Below are 18,718 nucleotides of genomic sequence, written 5' to 3' on the forward strand. Positions count from 1 at the left end.
TCCCAAAGAGTATCTTGTTAAAATGTTGTTTGGCAGTGAATACTGTGCAGTTTACCTGCAGTGGGCCGGCCTAGGCCCTTGCACCTTTTTCATTCCTATGGGGTATCCTCCTGACCCCTTTCCCTTCCTTCTTAAAGGGGCACTGGGGAACCCCTGGCTGCTGATACCTCACCTTGGCTGAGGGCTCGGGGCACTCACTGCTGGAGCAGGGCGGGGCTGGATAGGGAGAGTCAGCCGAACTGTGTTTGGTCCCTTCTGCTCTTTGAAATGCGCCTGCTGCCCCTTTGAAGGGCTCTGCTGGTCTCCTCTCCCTTGGCAGGGCTGATGGGTCAGCCACTCTGGTCCGTCTCTCTTTCACGTCCAGTTTTCCTTCACCTTCTGCCCAGACCTGCAGATCTATGCAGTGACGCCCATCCCAGAGTATGTGGACGTCCTGCAGATGGACAGGGTCCCAGACCGTGTCAAGAGCTTCTACCGTGTCAACAATGTCAGGAGGTTCCGGTATGACCGGCCTTTCCACAAAGGCCCCAAGGACAAGGAGAATGAATTCAAGGTGAGTGCATCTAGGGGAGCGGGATCAGTGCTCACAGCAAGGCTGGGGCCGGCCCCGCTTTCTTGGGAGCTCATCAGTGACTCCCCTGGGGGCAGATGGGGCGTGGGGAGAATCGCCTCGTGGCCTGAACCTGCCTGTACCCTCCCCTCAGAGCCTGTGGATCGAGCGCACCACGCTGACCCTGACCCACAGCTTGCCGGGCATCTCTCGGTGGTTCGAAGTGGAGAGGAGGGAGCTGGTGAGATGCGATTCGGAGGGGCTGGTTTAACAGTGCTTCCTCAGTTCCTTGCTCTGGGGGCCATTCTCTAAGGAAGAAAAGAGAAGGAGTTCTTCAGCCACCTGCTGCCTGGCTGGGGAGCCACAGGCAGTCCACTGCTGGAGGCTTTGCTCACCTTCCTTCTCTCCTTTAATCTCCGCAACACCCCTAGGCAGCAGGCATTTTTGTTCCCCCAGTTTACAAATGCAGAAACTATTCCCTGAAGCTCAGGAAGCCAGAGACCTCTGCGTTCAGAACTGATGTTGTTTAGTATTCACTGTACTTCCGAGTGCCTACAGATCAGAAGAGGAAATTAGAAAGGGCCCAGGGAGCCTCAGGTCCACAGGAACCAGAGTGGGGGCTCAGTGGTACGGGTCACAGCCCCTTGCTGTCAGCCTGTGAGGAGGGAGGGATTGTCGTTGGGCCTGGGCTGACACCACATGCTGTGTGTCCCCAGGTGGAGGTGAGCCCCCTAGAGAATGCCATCCAAGTGGTTGAGAACAAGAACCAGGAGCTGCGGGCCCTGATCAGCCAGTATCAGCACAAGCAAGTGCACGGCAACATCAACCTGCTAAGCATGTGCCTGAACGGCGTCATTGACGCTGCCGTCAACGGTGGCATTGCACGCTACCAGGAGGTAAGCTGGCCCAGCCAGACCCGGCCAGGGACGTGGGTCTCAGTGCCTCTTCCCGAGGTTCAGCCTCTTAGAGCAGCCTTCCCAGCACACCCTCGCCGGCTGTGCCTTGGCTGACCGAGCATGGTCCTGAATAGTGTGTGTTAGTCGCTCAGTCGTGTCCGATTCTTTGCGACCCGTGGAATATAACCTCCCAGGCTCCTCTGTCCGTGGGGTTTTCCAGGCAAGAATACTGGGGTGGGTAGCCATTCCCTCCTTCAGGGGATCTTCCTGACCGAGGGACTGAACTGGGTCTCCTGCATTGCAGGTGGATTCTTTACTGTCTGAGCCACCAGGGGTGAGGCTTTAGGCTCCCCGCTGTTCCCTGTCTCCATGGCTACAGCTCTCCCGTGGGAACGTTTCTTCCTTTTTATTCTCTGAACTCTGACAGAATGGGTAATCCATCTGATCATGGAAGGAGCCCTAGAGCCCAGCCCTTGACAAGGAATGAGTTGTGGCCTGGCTGGGAGACTAACCCCCTCATCCTGGCCACCAGCCCTACCTGCCCTGCCCAAGCCAGTTGGGACCAGCATTCGGGCTTAGATTACTTGGCCACCTTCAATCCTCCTTAGACGTAAAAAGCACACATGTGATTTCAGGAGGTTCAGCAGGCCATGCTAGAGGCGCGTTGGTGTGTGCCCCTGTTAGGCAGCCCAGATGCCTTCCAGGTGGCACCTCAGTCTGCGTGGTCACCCTGGGAAGTCTTCCGGACTTGGCCTTTCCTTTCACAGGCCTTCTTTGATAAAGATTACATCACCAAGCACCCAGGAGATGCTGAGAAGATAACTCAGCTCAAGGAACTCATGCAGGAGCAGGTATGCCTTGCCAGAGTTGTGTGGAGGCACCACAGGGTAGCTGCAGCACCCATCATCTGCTTCCGAGCTAACAGCATGGCCTTGTTTATCACCCTGATAGGTCCATGTCCTTGGAGTTGGGCTGGCAGTTCATGAGAAATTTGTGCACCCAGAAATGCGCCCTCTGCATAAGAAGCTGATTGATCAGTTCCAGATGATGCGGGCCAGTCTCTACCATGTAAGCTGAGCCCTGTCCTGTCCCCGCTATAGTCTAACCAGTGTCACCTCCTGCAGGCCTGGGACCTGTGCAGCAAGTCAGAGGAAAGGGGTGGGGAGGGGAGTGGGGAGAAGGAAGACTGAAGGAAGATCTGCTCCCGCCACAGAACAGCATGAGGCAGGGGCGGGTGGTCGAGCCAGGAGAAAGATGCCAAGAACCCCCTTATCCACTTTCCCCTTAAGGAGGAGCCATATTCAGGACAGAAAACATGTTTTTCAATGCACTGTGCTGGTGAACAGCGGTTTTCACATGAGGAGGAAAAGAGCTAAAGTGTATGGCCCACATACAGGAATCCCTTCAGAGATACTTTTCATCCCAGGAACCTACAGAAGTAAGGCTTAGCCAGACCAGCCTTTTCTCGTCCGTCTCCCTCTCTCTCTCCATCCCCTTCCCCTTTAGCTCCCTGCTTCCCCTCCCTCCCTCTTCCTCCTGTCTGGTGATCCAGGCTCCCACCTGAGAGAGCCTGGGGTGGCAGTACTTTTGTATTGGCTTCTCTTTGAGGGTCCAGGCAGATCCTGGGGCTGGCCCAGGCCCTAGAAGATCTCCATGACTCTGACCTGGCTCCTCGGTCTCCCTGGCAGGGTTTGACCCAAGAACTGATGCTCACGAGCAGAAGCAAGGCCTGTATCCAAGACTGGTTTTCCTCCAGGGGTCTTACAGGGAGCACTAGCTGGCTGAGAGTAGGGTTCAGGTGGTCTTTTTTTTTCCCCTTTGGCTGAGTTGGGTCTTGGTTGTGGCATGTGGGATCTTTGTTGCAGTGCATCATGTGGGATCCTTCATTGAAGCACATGGACTGTCTAGTTGGGGCGTGCAAGCTCCAGAGTTCATAGGGCTCAGTAGATGCCTGTGCAGGCTTAGTGGCTCTGAAGCATTTGGGATCTTAGTTCCCAGACCAGGGCTAGAACTCATGTCCCCTGCACTGCAAAGCAGATTCTCAACCATGGACCACTGAGGACGTCCCTAGGTAGTCTAGAGCTCACACCTCTGGTCTCTGTATGTGAACTCCCCATCACAGCAGGTGACTCAGGCAAGCTAGAGCCTGGCCCCTGGGGGACTGGGAGCTCTCTAGCATGCAGGCTGTCAGGTCACTGCAGGAAAAAGCACAGAACGCTCACTCATGTGTCTCAGGGTCTCCACGGCACACATGGAAGTGTCCTGTCCAGCTGCAAAAGCACATTTCCACCTTCTCCATGCTTTGGAAGAAGCAGGTGGAAAACTTCCTGCTTCTTTCAGACCAAGCTCAGAAACATCCCCAGTAGACGTGGGAACCACAGATTGTGAAGGGCTTCTGGAAACTCGAACAGTTGTGTTTTGTTTCCTCAGAGTTGCAAATAGTGACACAAACCAATGTGCTGTCCCCCAGGAGGATTTGGGACCAAAAGTTTCTGCCAGGATGTCTACGTACTTAATTTAATTATGCTAAAATAGAAGCGTGCTGTTTTTCAGTTATCTGCATCAGGATTTTGTGTCCTGACACCCCACAGACTGTGTCACAGACAGCTTAACCAAGGTCACTAAGAGTGGGGCCATTTAGCAGTCCAGTAAAACTCCAGTCCTTATGTCAGAGGTGCCCACTGCCTGACGGGTGATCACCAGCTCTTCCTCTCCTGTTCCCCAGCTCTTCTTCCACTTTTTCTCCAGTGAAAAAGCCTGTTAATACATTTTGTGAACTCAGACCAACTCCACAGCCTACTCCATATGTGCTCTCAGGAGTCCACCTAGGCCTCATGGCCTCTGGTCTAGGCTGTGTTGTGGTTAGGAGGGTACTTTAGTCGTGGCGGGGTCACTGCCCAAAAGAAGGTAGGAGTTTAGGTTCAGCCAATAGTACATGATTCTTTTTTTTCTTTTACCTTCCTGCTACCAGCCTGCCTCTTCTCTTTTACCCCTTAATTACTTGGGGGGAAAAAAAGTGAAGTGAAACTGTTAGTCACTCAGTCGTGTCTGACTCTTTGTGACCCCATAGACTGTAGCCCACGAGGCTCCTCTGTCCATGGAATTCTCCAGGTGAGAATACTGGAGTGGGTTGCCATTCCCTTCTCCAGGGGGTCTTCCCGACCCGGGGATCACACCTGAGTTTCCCGCATTGCAGGCAGATTCTTTAATATCTGAGCTACCGATTACTTATTTATTCCCAATTATTTATTATGAAGGGGCACTCATGTCTCAACAGGAATTTCCGGGTTTGGACAAGCTAAGTCCTGCATGTTCGGGCACCAGCACCCCACGGGGAAATGTCCTAGCATCCCATAGCCCCATGAGCCCAGAGAACATCAAGATGACCCATCGGCACAGGTATGGCCTTAGGGCTGAGGAGGGTCCCCTCCACAAAGGTAAGTCTGGACGTCAGAGATCAGAGCAAGGGCGTCCAGAACACTGATTGTGTGCACTCACGTGCCCCCTCACCCACATGCACAGAAAACACACAATTCCTGCCACAGGATCTGCACTCCGCATCTGGTCATCCAGGGTGACAGAGGAGTATACATGGGCCATCGGGGTGAGTCCTGAGGGGTGAGTAGAAGTTTGCTGGCTGGAAAAGAACTGGTGTTAGGAAGATGACGGAGCAAGATCCAGGCAAAGTCACGAACATGTGCAGACGCCTCAAGATCCTCGTGCAGGCCAGTGTGGTCAGTACTGCAGGTAGAGCCAAGTGGCTGGAGTGCAGGATTCCAGGGCCTGGAAGGAGGCCAGGATTTCTCTGGATGGGCCCTGTTCACTCAAGCCTTGGGACCTGATCCCAGGGGAGCGAGGATCCCCAGTTGGCTTTCAGGAAGAACAGCATGGCGGTGAAGGCCTCAAGATGTGCCTGCTCTGCACTCAGCAGACCTGTTACGGGGGCTCCGCAGGGGAGGCTCCAGGTTGCCAGGGCAGGAAGGCCAGGCAAGCGAAAAACCTGGAGAGGGGCCCTCACTGGGATTTGTTTTCCACTGTGACCAGGAAGTCAGCACAGGGTGGGCACTCAGCAAATGAGGAGGAGCAAATGAATGGGGGGAGCTGCTTAGAATTGACAGAAAAGAACTGCTGGCAAGCCTGTGGCCACAGCCATGGAAGGAGGCCAGCAAATGGTTCAGAGGCAGCTGCTGTGACAGCTTCCCCAAGTCAGGAAGACACCCTGAGCTGGGAGCAGATCCCAGTGCAGGGTGGGTGCCGGCTTAAGTACACAACCCATGGCTCGGAAGACCTGGGGTCCTTTACCTGATTCAGTTTGTCTCCTTCATTCCTCCTGAGACACTGCTGACATCATCAGACTGAGTGGCCACAAACCATTTAACTCTAGGTCGAGGCTCTGCCTGGCTACTGTTGGCCCTGCCACACCAGGGGCCCCCGAGCAGCAGGGTGGGGTTCAGGATGGCTCCAGGCCTCAGACAGGTATGAAAATTGGCTCTGGAACCTTCCCAACCAGAGAGGCTGGGGCTTGGGGATGACTGTTTTACACACGCCCATCCATGACTCTTGCCCCCGCTGCCTAGCAGAGCATCTCGGCTCCAGCCCTGACTCCTGGCCGTCTCCCACTCTTGTCCGCAGCCCCATGAACTTGATGGGCACCGGCCGCCATTCATCGTCCTCCCTCTCCTCACATGCATCTAGCGAAGCTGGGAACGTGGTGATGCTGGGCGACAGCTCCATGGGCGAGGCTCCTGAAGACCTGTACCACCACATGCAGGTACCAGAGCGGTCCAGGAAGAACGGGCCAGGGCACTGTACCCGGAGGACTCAGCTCTCTGCTGGCTGGTCTGGCCTGAGGACTGGCATTGCTGCCTAGTTCTCCAGTTTCTGAATTCAGAATACCCAGAGCTAGCAGAATGCCCTTCCCTCCACATCTCCCCATGTTGCACTTCCCAGGCCTTATTTCCCAAGAAGGAACTCTGCCTTCAGTCCTGGCTGCTCTTAGAGATTCCATGGGAAAGCTCCTCTGCCAAATTGCCCTCCTGCCTGGCATTCCTGATGGCTCAGTCCAGTCTCCCCCATGGGTACCATCGCTAGAGTCTACCCAGCAGCCCTGTTCCATCGGAGTTATAGCTGACCCCTAGTGCTGGCCATCAGCCTGGCCTTCATCAGGGCAAGGGTACAGCATCAGACGCTGGGTCTGGGCACCTGGTGGCATGAAGAAGCCAACTCTGGGCCAGTCCTACCATCCTGGCCATTTGGACCTCTATCCTGCTAATTTTTCTCCCTTTGCAGCTCGCGTATCCCAACCCCAGGTACCAGGGCTCAGTCACCAACGTCTCTGTTCTGTCCTCGTCCCAGGCAAGCCCTTCTTCCTCCAGCCTGAGTTCCACTCACTCAGCACCATCCCAGATGATTACCTCTGCCCCTTCCAGTGCCCGAGGTAAGGACGGCAGGGCGCTGCTCGCAGAAGGGAGAGGAGAGAGCCTCATGGGCGCTCCTCTCATCTGTGGCTATGTCTTTGAAAGCGGCCCTGTGACTTAGTGAGTGCTCACCTATGCTTTTAGCATCAGGGACTCGAGGGCTCTTACCTCCATATTTTTTTCTCTGGCTTCAGACCCTGCTCGGGCAGTGGCTGCGGCTGTGCTGCAGTGAGGTAGCCAGCCAACACACCTCCACTTCAGTAAGAGGACACACAGCCCAGGAGAAGGCGCAGCTCTTTCTCACTGGAGTGTTTGTGAGGATAGAGCCCAAAGTTGAGGCAAAAGTGAGTTTTGTCTTGAGTGATCAAACATGATGAAAAGGTATGAAAACTAAGTGTGAAGACTAAAATTAAGCCTGGAAAACGTTATTCCAGTGGTAGCAGCAACCAAAGATACTTTGTTCAGCTGGGAAAGGCTTAATCAGGAGAGATGGCTCTGTAAAAGGCTACTTGTTATTATTGCTTGATTTCTTATTCAATTGAATAAATACTCTTCTCTGAGAGGCAGCAGCTTTTTCTGACTCTAGTTCCTGCAGTCAAGTTTGGTCCTCTGTCCTTTTAGATAGAGCTACTTGCAGTGGAATGGAAATTAGCTGTGGTGACTTAAGACCTGGTGCCCCAGGGTGGACTGTGTAGCACAGCGGCAATAGCCAGCTACTGGCTGTTGCTTCCAGGCTTCAGACAGATGGAGTCTGTTCTTCTCAATATTATGAAGACAGGGAAATAACACAGATGTTTGACATAGATGATCATTAGGGAAAAAAAAAAAAAAACAACCTCTTCTTTCAAAGCACACAAATGAAAAGAAGTTGCTTAGTTGTGTGTGACTTTTTGCAGCCCCATGGACTGTAGCCTCCCAGGCTCCTCTGTCCATGGAATTCTCCAGGCAAGAATATTGGAGTGGATTGCCATTCCCTTCTCCAGGGGATCTTCCTGACCCAGGGATCAAACCTGAATCTCCTGCATTGCAGGCAGATTCTTTATCATCTGAGTCATCCATGGCCCACAGTAGGAGTGATGAAGAGAGAGATGCAGTGGCCAGTGGGGCCATTGGGAAAAACCTCAACAGACAGCAGAAGGAGGGTTGAGGTCACAACAAGAGTAGTTACAGACTTTCCCCAACACTGGCCCAGCCCCTCATTTCCTGTGGAAGAAAACAGGTCTGACCGGGGAATTAAATCCATCCCATCAGTTGGTGGCCAAGTAGAATTTGGAGCTTTGAGTCTTTACACTCACAAGCCCCCAGTCCGGTGCCCATTCCACTTTGGTGATTGCCTTCCCAGCGTGGACTAAGGTGCTAAAAAAGGGGAGCCAGCATCTGGGAGCAGGTATTTCTAGTGTGAAAGATGAGAAATGACCCACCGAGTGGTACACCTGGAAGATGTGTCAGTGCGTGAGGGCTGCAGACATAGAGAAGGGACGGTGATTTGTATTGGTAAAGAAGGCACATGAAAAGGTGGTTTGAGGAAGGACTAGGAAGGAAACTCTGAGAAATAGGCTGTGACTGCTCTAGTGCAGGTTAGCATTTGCAGTGTCTAGTGAGAGCTCCTGAACAAAGCTGCAGAAACAGATTTTGTAATCTAATCTATTGTGTGGGTTCTTTCCTAACCTGAACACTGTCTCAGATATACTCAGCCACATCTAAGTCTTCATCTGGGTATTGTTGCTGAAGTCAGATCTCTGACCCATGATTGTTGATAAAAAAACAAAACAAAGGCAGCGAGGGGTGAGCATTGTACCTCACTTCCACTCTGAGTGCTCAGATACTTCCTCTAGGCAGTGCCCAGTACTCGGTGCCCTGGAGAGGACAAAGATGCCATCAGGGACCTCACAGGCTGGCTGGTACCACCTTTGTCCTTCCAGCTAACTGTTTACTGGTGTTTTCACTCATCAAGCTTTTACGAGTGCTCAGTGAGAAGGGGGCATTGCTCTTGCACGATCAGAGTTGAATAGAGAGAAGTTATGTTCTCCCTGTTTGGAAGTAATCCCTCTTTATTTCAGATGACTTGGTTATCAATTGTTGTTGTTGTTCAGTTGCTAAGTCATGTCTGACTCTCTGCAACCCTGTGTGTAAAACCGCCCACCAAACCTTAGTGACTTGAAACAATTTATTATCATCTCACATGGTTCTGTGGGTTGACAGGGCTTCCTGAGTGAGTTCTCAGTTGCAGTCCCCCATGAGCTTGCTATCAGATGTCACTGGGGGCTGGAGTCATCTCAAGACTCAACTAAACTGGACATCCAAGACAGCTCTCTCACATGGCTGGCAGTCAGCAGTGCCCGTCCGCCGGGAGTTCAGCTGAGGCTGTCAACCTGAGTGCCTACGTATGACCTCTCTGTCGCTTGAGCTTCTCACAGCATGCAGCTGACTTTGCCCAGAGCAAGCATTCCAAGACACCTAGGCAAAAGCTGCAGGGCTTCTTACTGCCCAGCCTTGAAAGTCCCAGAACATCCTTTTTGCCACATTCTGTCAGTTAATGCCGTCACTGGCCAACCCAAATAGCAGGGTAAAGAATAAGACTGCACCTCATGATGTGAGGATGACATGTGTGTGTTAGGGAGAGAAGGCATCGATTGTACCCTTGTCTGGAGATAAGCTATCATGATGGCCAAACTCCAGAATATCATATAATGAAAGGCTGATAGAAAAGTAAACCAAATGATTAACTAGGTGGTGGTTGGTGGTTTAGTCACCAAGTCGTGTCTGACTCTTGCAGCCTCATGAACTGTAGCCCCCCAGGCTCCTCTGTCCATGGGATTTTCCAGGCAAGAATACTGGAGTGGATTGCCATTTCCTTCTCCAAGGTTAACTAGAACTGGACCCAAAGCAGGGTACTGTGATAAGAGCAGAGGCTGTTAATAAAGAGCAGGCAGTCACTTCTAGGCTACAGCATCGATTCAATCTATGTGCAGGCCCATCCGGAGAAAACCATGGGTCCGGCAAGTGTCAGGCCTACATGCAAGAGAAGATAAAGACCAGACCCAGTGTCATAGAGGAAGACTGAATTTGTTATTGTTTAGTTGCATGGACTGTAGCCCTCCTGGCTCCTTTGTCCATGGGATTTCCCAGGCAAGAATACTGGAGTGGGTTGCCATTTCCTTCTCCAGGGGATCTTCCCAACCAGGGATTGAACCCATGTCTCCTGCATTGGCAGGTGGATTCTTTACCACTGAGCCACCTGGGAGGCCCAAAATGTGGTAGATGCAGTAGTAGGTGCACTGGGGGCACAGAAGAAATGGGATGGCCCACGCTGGGGTTTGTGTCTGATGTTAGAGATGAAGGGAGGGCTTTCATGGAGAAAGTGTTCCAGAGAGTCCTTTCCATTGGAGTCACTTTCCCCACTCCCAGGAGTGGTCATGACACCAATAGCTTCCTTGCTGTGCCCGTTGATGTTCTGCAGTGGTTCTTGTTGCTTTGGAAACCTTCTAGGTGAACGGCCTGCAAGGCACAGTCTTGTAAGTCGGCAGCACCCCCTGGTGGTCAAAAGGCTGAGCGAGGCTAGGAGATTTTGATTGAACCTTGAATATACTCAGGACTTCCCTGGTGGGTCAGATGGTAAAGCGTCTGCCTACAATGTGGGAGACCCGAGTTTGATCCCTGGATTGGGAATATCCTCTGGAGAAGGAAATGGCAACCCACTCCAGTACTCTTGCCTGGAAAATTCCATGGACGGAGGAGCCTGGTAGGCTACAGTCCATGGGCTTGCAGAGTCGGACACGACTGAGCGACTAAACTTCCTTTCTTTTCTTTGAATACACTCAGTCATTCTGGGGACTCAGCCTCCCTGGAGTTCACCAGACTACAACTGAAATAGTTCGGAAGTCCTGTGACACAGAAGCCCTTGCCGTATTTAAATGTTTTCACGAAAGTAGCCACCACTCTCACGTACTATGGTTTTGGCCGCCTAGGGAAAATAGCAGTGGGAAGGAAGCTAGAGTTGGAAAATCTAGTGTTTGCACAGAGCACCTGACGGGGATATGAGCCCTCAAGCACAGCCCTTGGGACCTGCCAGGTGCTGTCCCTCCAGCCTCGCCCCACAGCGCGTGTCAGGATGTTGAGTGCTCAGATCCCGGTTCGGCCTGGTGAGCCAGACTCTGAGCTCTGTCATGTCAAGGACCAGGGCCAAATTGAGCAAGGCAGCATATCATGTTCCAGCCATGTGCCTGGTACAGGATGGGTATGTGACAACGCTACATGCGGGTAGCTTTATCCAGGGCTGTGGCCAACGAGACCCAGGGAGCCTTCAGAGTTTCTTGCTGGGAAGGCACTGTGAAAATCAGTGGGAACCCTTTTCCTCTTTTCTTTACACAGCCATCTTCTTGAGATTTCCTCAGAGCACAAGTTCTGAAAGAAAATATTGATAGGGGAGAAATATCACCAAATAGTAGAAATTCAGGCCTAGTTTTTTTTTTTTTTTTTTTTAAGTGTAGTTTACTCATCCCTTTATCAATGAAGGATGGTTTTTAAAACCAGGCCTTAAAGCCAGTTCTGAGGCTCCACAAACAGTATCACTCAGACCAGCTATGGAGGAAGTTTACATTAATAATAGCTGCATTATTGGTTTTTAGTATGCTGACTTCTTCAACATACTTAAGCCTCATCTTTGGGACTAAAATGAGTATTTAAGAGGCGTTTCTCAAGAACTTCTGGCCACCTTTTCAGTCGTGCCCTGACTACCTAGAGGGCACCCCCACGAGAAGGCCCACACAGCCTGCAGAGCTGCAGGTTCACCTGTCAGAGGAGCTTCACTAAGAGAAACCACACAGAGGGAGTTCACCCACTTGAACCAGCCAGAGGCTGGTTTGAAGGGCCATACCTGCCGTAACTCGAGAACATACCCCAGGTTCCCACCACAACTCGAGAAAACCATGAGAATTCCCCCTCGCCGCGAGATTGTCTGCTGCCAGCGGACAAGTCGACAGGACTGGGGTCCAGTTGACCCTCCCATGAGGGATCCAGAAGACCCCACTAGTTTGACATGGACATGCTGCTGTCTGGTACAATGAGTTGCACATTTGGAGGGCCTTCTAAATTATATATTCCCAAGGGAAGCCTGCAAGTTTCTTCTCACCACTTCTGTGGAAGGTCCCCTTGAGGACCGCTGGTTCACAGGTTCCTGGGTGTGTGACCATGGCCTGCATCGATGGGGACTAAGCCACACCACACCTGGCTTCTGTAACAGCCCCTCAATCCTGAGGGGGTCTCATAAGCAAAGAGCACGAACCAAGTCAACTCGGGAGCCTGGGTTAAGGCCCCACAAGTCCCAGAGTAGCTCCATGACTCCCGCGTTCACTGAAGGGCAAGTCTCAGAGTGAGGAGCCCCGGAGAGCCCCCTGTGTGCAGGGCCCCAGGCCCTGAGCCGCTCGGGCTAAGTCTGCAGTAAGATGGCCAGGAAGGCAGAGGCCAGGCACGGGAGGCCTGGAATCTGGGGAAAGGTGGTAGGGGCCAGCTGAGACAGGGCCAGTGGTGTCTGGAGAAGGTAAGTGTGTGGAAACCGTGTCCAGTAAAAACCGTGCCTCTCTGTTACCTAAATGTGTCTGTTTCTGTGTGATGGCTCCATTGCAAGCTGGCCTGGGCCCACACCTGGGCCCTGAGAGAGCCCAACACCCAGGCCACCCCCATTTCCCCTGAGTGCCGGAGACGCAGGGCTCCCAGGGCCCCAACTCCAACCCCCAGCTCTCCTCACGATCTGCCCCAGAGCAGGGACACGGGGCCGCGTCAGCGAGTCCACATCACCCTAGTCTGCAATGTGCCTGCCTCGGCTGGGATGCCCAGTGCAGCCCCCTCCTCCCCCACCACCACCTAACCACCAGGCTCCACTCCACTCCTCCTGTGCTTGCCGAGCTCATCCTCACCCCAGCTGCAAGGGGACGCCGACCCTGGGTCGCTGGCTCCCCGGGATGCATGCCCTCTGGGCCCTCCGTCTGTGGCGTGTCATCTGTGCGTGATTGTTCTCACTTGGTTACAGGCTCTCCCTCTCTGCCAGATAAGTACCGCCATGCCCGGGAAATGATGCTGCTGCTGCCCACGCCCCGGGACCGCCCGAGCAGCGCCATGTATCCAGCAGCCATCCTGGAGAACGGACAGGTAAGGAGCCAGCCCGCTGACCGCCCTTTGCTGCGACTGTGCTGGCCTGAACGCCCCTCATTGCCCCCGCTAGGCTTTCTGCATTGTCCATGCCTCCCTCATGCTGCCGTGAAGACCCTCCTGGATGGGAGCAGCAGTGAATGTGGGGACCAGCATCTGTACTCAGTCCAGACAGAGTACAGCTACAGGCAGAATGGCAGCAGGGTTGGACCCACCACTGTCTGTGTGGCTATCTGTCCTTCTGGCCAGCCTCCTGAACTCCTCATCTAAAAACAACCTAGCAGAGAAAACTGGTTCTTTTCTGTCCAGAGAAGGCAGTGGCAGACATGGATCTAGAGACTGGCCTTCCTCCATGTGTGCATGAAGGACATCCCTATAGGGGCAAGCTCTGCCTCTTCCATCCATCCATCCATCCATCCATCCATCCATCCATCCGTCTGTCCATCCGTCTGCCCGAAGCCCCTCTCTTCCCGCTGGGACCCTCCCCTCACAATTTGCAGAGCTCTGCAGATGTCCCATATGGGGCCTTGAACAAGAAGCTGCAGCGACTAGCTCTTTCCCCCATCCAGTCTACCCTGCCCTTCTCTCAGGGGCCATGAGGGTCACCTCCAGTGACCGTTACCCAGTCCCAGAGTGCCAGGACCTTCTCAGCTCCCTGTGCCTGGGCAGTTCTGCCAGGTGGAAAGAACAGGTCTGCCTGGCAGCTACCCACGGAACAGCGGGCCATGTCTGTGACCTCAGGCCTGAGTGCTGCCCTTCCCCTCACACGGGGGTGTGCGTGCGGGGCGTCTCTAGGAGGCCAAACCTGCCAGGGCTCAGGGGTGCGACAGGTCCCTGTATGCTTCCTACCCATGGGTCTCCTGGCAGGACAGGAGGATGCAGTTAGATGCCCCCAGGTGCTGATGTCCTTGTTGGCCATGTGCGGGACAGCCTGGAGCCCAGCCAGACTCAGGGGGTGGTAGGGGAGCCCCAGACACTGCACAGTTGCACAGGGAAGGACTCGGAGCCAGACAGCATGGACGGTGTTCCAACCAGCCTGACATTCTCAGCACATCTCAAGCATGAACTGTCCCACTGCTTTGATTTTCCTGGTCTGATCCTAGAATGCCCTGGCTCCTGGGGCCCATGACACCCCCAAGATGTAACTGATTGTTGTCACCTTTTGATAACGTTTCTCCTTCCCTCAGCTGCCAAACTTCCAGCGGGCCCTGTTCCAGCAAGTGGTTGGAGCCTGCAAACCCTGCAGTGATCCCAATCTGTCTGTGGCCGAAAAAGGTACGATTCCTCTTCCCAGGTGGCAGCCTCTCCTGTCTGTCCCCATCCTGAGCATCTGACTCTTGTCCCTAAGCACCAGCTGGCCAAGGTTGAGCCATACTTTTAACACCCAGGCCAGTCTGTCTGTCCAGAGTCCTGACCAGTTCCTGTGTTCATCATTTAATCCATGTTTGGCTTGATGCTGAGATCTAGATCTTGTTTGTTTGTATCTCCGGCTCCCCAGGGCCCACCCTCTGAGATGCCCCCAGCTGCCACCTGCCCTGAGCTTACCTTCATGGAAACTCAGTGGGCACCCACTCCCCAGGGCTCCTCCCCACCAACCCCAGAATTCAGCAAGCCCTGTGGCTTTGGTCCCTCTCCACTCAGGCCCACGCGGACCTCTCCTTGTTGTTCAGAACAGACCTGTGGCCGAGCACGTCCCCAGGAATAATGAGAAGGACAGGTCATGGCAAAGTGAATTTCCCAGAGACAGTCCCAGGCACCCTGCGGGACTTCAGTCCTCCTTAACCACCCAGGCCCGCAACAGCTAAGCATCCCTTTTCCACGCTGCAAGTCCATCAGCTGTACCATGAAACCAGGCAATACTTAGAACAGAGGCTGGTTACAAAGAGTGGAGTTCTAATCTACGTTCTGCTCCACGTTCTGCTCCAGCCAGCTGATGGAAGAACCAGACTTGGGCCCATAAAACCCCAGCCCAAAGTCCCAGACATGGAGACCTGAGTTCCTTTTAACACAGGACAGTGCCCGTGTGGGGCCTATGCACAGCCCACCTGCCACGCACAAGCAGGCCGAGCATATCGGCCCCTCTCCCTGCAGGTCCCCCTCCCCCTCCTCCGCGGGGTAAGTTGAGGGCACTCTTAGGCCCTAGCAATACGACCTGCTGGCCCATCAGGACGTGTCCCTCCAAAGCCGCTGTCATGTGGTCATCACACCTCCTCACCACGTGCCGTCTGCTGTCTGCTGTCCCCACTGTCACTGCTCCTCCCTTGCTCAGCGTGGAGGACGCGCCTCCGCATCCCGTTTGAGACCATACCCAGCTCCATGACCTCGGTGCCTGGGAGGCCTCAGTGCCGGGCGCTCGACCACAGCAGGCGTGGAGATAAGATTCTGGCTGAAGACGCCTTCTTAGCCTCTGAGTTGCACATCCCCAAAACACGTGGCTTTCCTGGACCCCTGTACTTGTGCCCCCAAACCGAGCGCTTTTGTGGCTTTGAAGGCCGGGAACCACAGCAGCTTCTCTTTGCCTGAGTTGTGGAGCAGTCGCAGATCTAGCCAAGAGCTCAGAGCTCAGATCTAGCAGACGGGCTCAGAGCTCAAGTGGGTGCTGGCGGCCAGACCAGGACCTAACGCCCACCAGACCCAGAAGAGCTTCAGGCTTCAGACCGAGCTGCAGCAAGAAGCCTGGATATGCCCACCCACTGTGTGTGGGGAGGAAAGAGGGTTGTCTCAGAGCCAAGGCTGAGCCCAGAGCAAGCGCATTTGAGCCACAGGCCAGAGCTTAGTAGGCAATGGGCTAGCTAGACATTTGCCTTGGGGGACCCAGAGCCAGAGTTATAACTCCTCAGGTCTCTGCTGGCTCCTCCAGAGCAGGAGCTGTGGGCACTTGTCACCATTCTCTCGTCGGGATCTTGAGTCCCACGAGGGCTCCACTTCTCACCTTCATGGATCTCTTTCCCAGGCAGTGACTCCCAGACCAGGCCAGCTGACCCTCAAGGCTGCTGTGCACAGGGGACCTCAGACTGGTGGTGGTCCACAGCAGAGAGAGAAAAGGCCAGGACACAGCGGGCATCGCCGCTCTTCTCCTAGGATAGGTGCTGCATCTAAGATTCTCCACTAACCGCTATGCACTGGTGTGTGTGCGTGCATACTCACTCACGGCCGACTCTTTGCAACCCCATGGACTGTCGCCCGCCAGGCTCCTCTTTCCATGGGATTTTACAGGCAAGAATACTGGAGTGGGTTGCATTTCCTTCTCCAGGGGATCTTCCCGACCCAGGGATCAAACCCTTCATCTTTTGCATCTCTGGCATTGGCAGGCAGGTTCTTTACCACTGAGCTACCCAGGAAGCCCTGGTGCTGTATGGCAGAGGTTCACTGGCCTCACTGGTCAACAGGAGGCCGAGGGTAAGCTGGATGATTTCTGGTTGACATGGAGTGACTCTGGTGGGTGCCTTTTGTAAACCACTGCAGCCTTACCAGCTTTCTTCCCCTCTAGCGTTCTTGCCTGCTGTTTCCTTTGGGCGCTTGTGGGTGAATTTGTGCAGTCCCACTCTTCTTCTAGGGCCAGGATGTGCACATGAGCACTCAGGCTGTCAGAGCCCCTTTGGGGAAGCTACCCAGACGTGCCTCCAAGCTTCTTACTCCTCGAGGTGTGATGGCTTTTCGTGGAGATGGAACTTTTCCTTTGCAGGAGAGGGCGCCTCACTGCTGAGGACCAGGAAGCTCCTGCCGCATCTTGGGGAGAGCCTGTATGAGAGTAGGCCTGTCCTGGTCTCAGGGTGGCTCAGGCTGTCTGGGGAAGGCTTTCTGGTGGAATCCATCTGGCACTCACCAGACAGAATGCCTGTCCACCCAGTCACTGCCTCTCCTCCCTTCCGCCCCCGCTGCTGTCAGCCAGTCTGTGAGACTGAGCCACGTTCCTGAGACGGGAGGCTGTGAGGCAGCTGAGTTCTAGTCTGACGTTCTTCACCAGCGAGGAGGACCAGGGTGGACATCCCCCAGCACCTCATCCTTCGACCATGTGGGGCCCAGCCCCTCCTGGCCACATCCTCCTGAAAGGCCAGGCTCCTTCCTTCCCAGAGCCTCTCAGGTGCCCTTTAGGCAATGGCTTTGCATTCCCCACTCAGGACCTGGAGTGGGAAAAGCCCAGTCCCCAGCCTCCTCAACGCCCCCTTTAGCTGTGACTGCCTCAAAACAAAGCCAGTGGGTCAGCCGCTTGTCTCTCGATACTGCGAGCTCCGTCAGAAAAAGGGCATGGTTCTCATCAGTGGCAGTGGTTCTCTAGCAGTTGACCAGTGGCATTCACATATCTGCTGCTGCTCCTCAGACCCCGCGGTCCGGCCGTTCCTCCTTTCCCCTCCCCTCCTACAGTCCTTCACCTCAGCTGTTGCTGAAGGGCCACTGTTCCAGCCCTGGACTCCTTCCCGTCCACAGATGGACACCCTGTGTTACTCTTCGTCCAGGGCCCACTCTATCCATGGCATCCATGACATGTGGGGGCCAGTACCTGGGCCTCTATATGCTTCAAAGCACCCAGGGGCTCCACCGCCCTCCCTCCTCTCTGGAAGCAGAGGTCCCTGCTGGACCCAGCCTGACCCCTGGCTTCATATTCTTTGCCGCAGCAGGCACCGTATGAACACCAGTCCTGCCTAGAAAACTCCCGAGCATCCCAGGCCCAGCCAGTGGGCTCAGAAGCAGCAGAGGTGGGCAGAGCTTGTAGTTTACCACAGGCTCTTTAAGGGCCCAGGCCGTGCACCAGCTGTGGACACAGGCATCTTCTGCTGCCCACCCATCCTGCTCCCTGCTTCCCCATGGGGCCAGGCCCTAGGAGGGCCCTGACTCTTGACTTTGGTCAGAAGCGGCAGGGGTGCGCGGGCACACCTGTTCTCGCACGTGCTCACTCACCTGCACTCTCCCTCTCCCTCTCTTCTGTCAGTCTTGCCAGCCTGTTCCACGCTCCTCACCTCTTCTGTTCTCTTTTCTCCTCCTGGCAAGGCCGGGAGGCTGCCTCCTTGCTCTTCCTTCCTCTTGGCTTGCCTCCTGCCAAGTACTTTTCAGACAGCAGCTGACTCAGTAGCCATCCTCTTCAGTGGCGTCTGCCCCCGCCACTCTCCCCATGGGCCACCACCATGTCTTGCTTGGCCAGTGTTTTCTGTCTCAGGAGCTGGCATGCCATGCCCATGTGCTGTACCAAGTTCATACCTGGAGAAGTCCCAGGTGGTAGTAGAGGACTTCCCCCCTCAGAGGCTGGCTCGAGAAGTAACCTCCCTTCATGCCATCTGTTTTCGCCCTTCAGCGGTGCCAGCAGCCCCCAGCAGCTGGAGCCTGGATAGCGGAGCCCGAGAGGCCCAGCCCTTCCTGTCTGCCCACACGGGGTGCATCCTGGCCCCCCCAGTGCCTCCCCGAAGCCTGCTGCATGGTAAGAAGACCTCCAGCGGGTCCCCCAGGTAGTCCCCAGTCTCAGATCCTGCTCAGGGGTGAGGGCAGGAGCCCTCCGGGCTGAGAAGACCAGCCGACTCCACTGAGGAAAGAACCCCCCCACCGCAGCCTTGGAGTCAGTGAGGTCTCCAGGTGCAGCAGGTACACTCAGTAAGGCCTTTCTGAGCGCGGAGGCTGAAGACGTCGGAAGTGACTGTGCCCAGCGCGAGACTCCCCAGGCTGTCATCGCCCACAGCAGGCAGAGGGCCGCTGCTGTCTGTGGTCTGTCGTTCTGT

The 18,718-nt window shown here is 54.7% G+C and overlaps 1 protein-coding gene across 8 annotated transcripts in view; it reads left to right on the plus strand.

Annotated features, from left to right (window-relative positions):
- The window catches only part of DOCK3 (dedicator of cytokinesis 3), a 288,068-nt gene that overhangs the window by 265,319 nt on the left and 4,031 nt on the right, over nt 1-18,718 (plus strand). For 3 of the 8 annotated variants that reach the window (XM_043443221.1, XM_043443223.1, XM_043443224.1), the window contains 11 exons: nt 387-553; nt 705-791; nt 1,267-1,446; nt 2,214-2,297; nt 2,398-2,514; nt 4,724-4,845; nt 6,079-6,217; nt 6,736-6,883; nt 12,892-13,010; nt 14,198-14,285; nt 18,301-18,423. In XM_043443221.1, coding sequence (XP_043299156.1) covers nt 387-553; nt 705-791; nt 1,267-1,446; nt 2,214-2,297; nt 2,398-2,514; nt 4,724-4,845; nt 6,079-6,217; nt 6,736-6,883; nt 12,892-13,010; nt 14,198-14,285; nt 18,301-18,423 — 1,374 coding nt within the window. Of the gene's footprint in view, nt 1-386; nt 554-704; nt 792-1,266; nt 1,447-2,213; nt 2,298-2,397; nt 2,515-4,723; nt 4,846-6,078; nt 6,218-6,735; nt 6,884-12,891; nt 13,011-14,197; nt 14,286-18,300; nt 18,424-18,718 lie in introns of those variants that run through there. The other 5 variants (XM_043443222.1, XM_043443225.1, XM_043443226.1 and 2 more) reach the window with 5 other exon arrangements.

This window comes from Cervus canadensis, chromosome 22 (assembly GCF_019320065.1).
Source record: "Cervus canadensis isolate Bull #8, Minnesota chromosome 22, ASM1932006v1, whole genome shotgun sequence".
NCBI classification, from domain to species: Eukaryota; Metazoa; Chordata; class Mammalia; order Artiodactyla; family Cervidae; genus Cervus; species Cervus canadensis.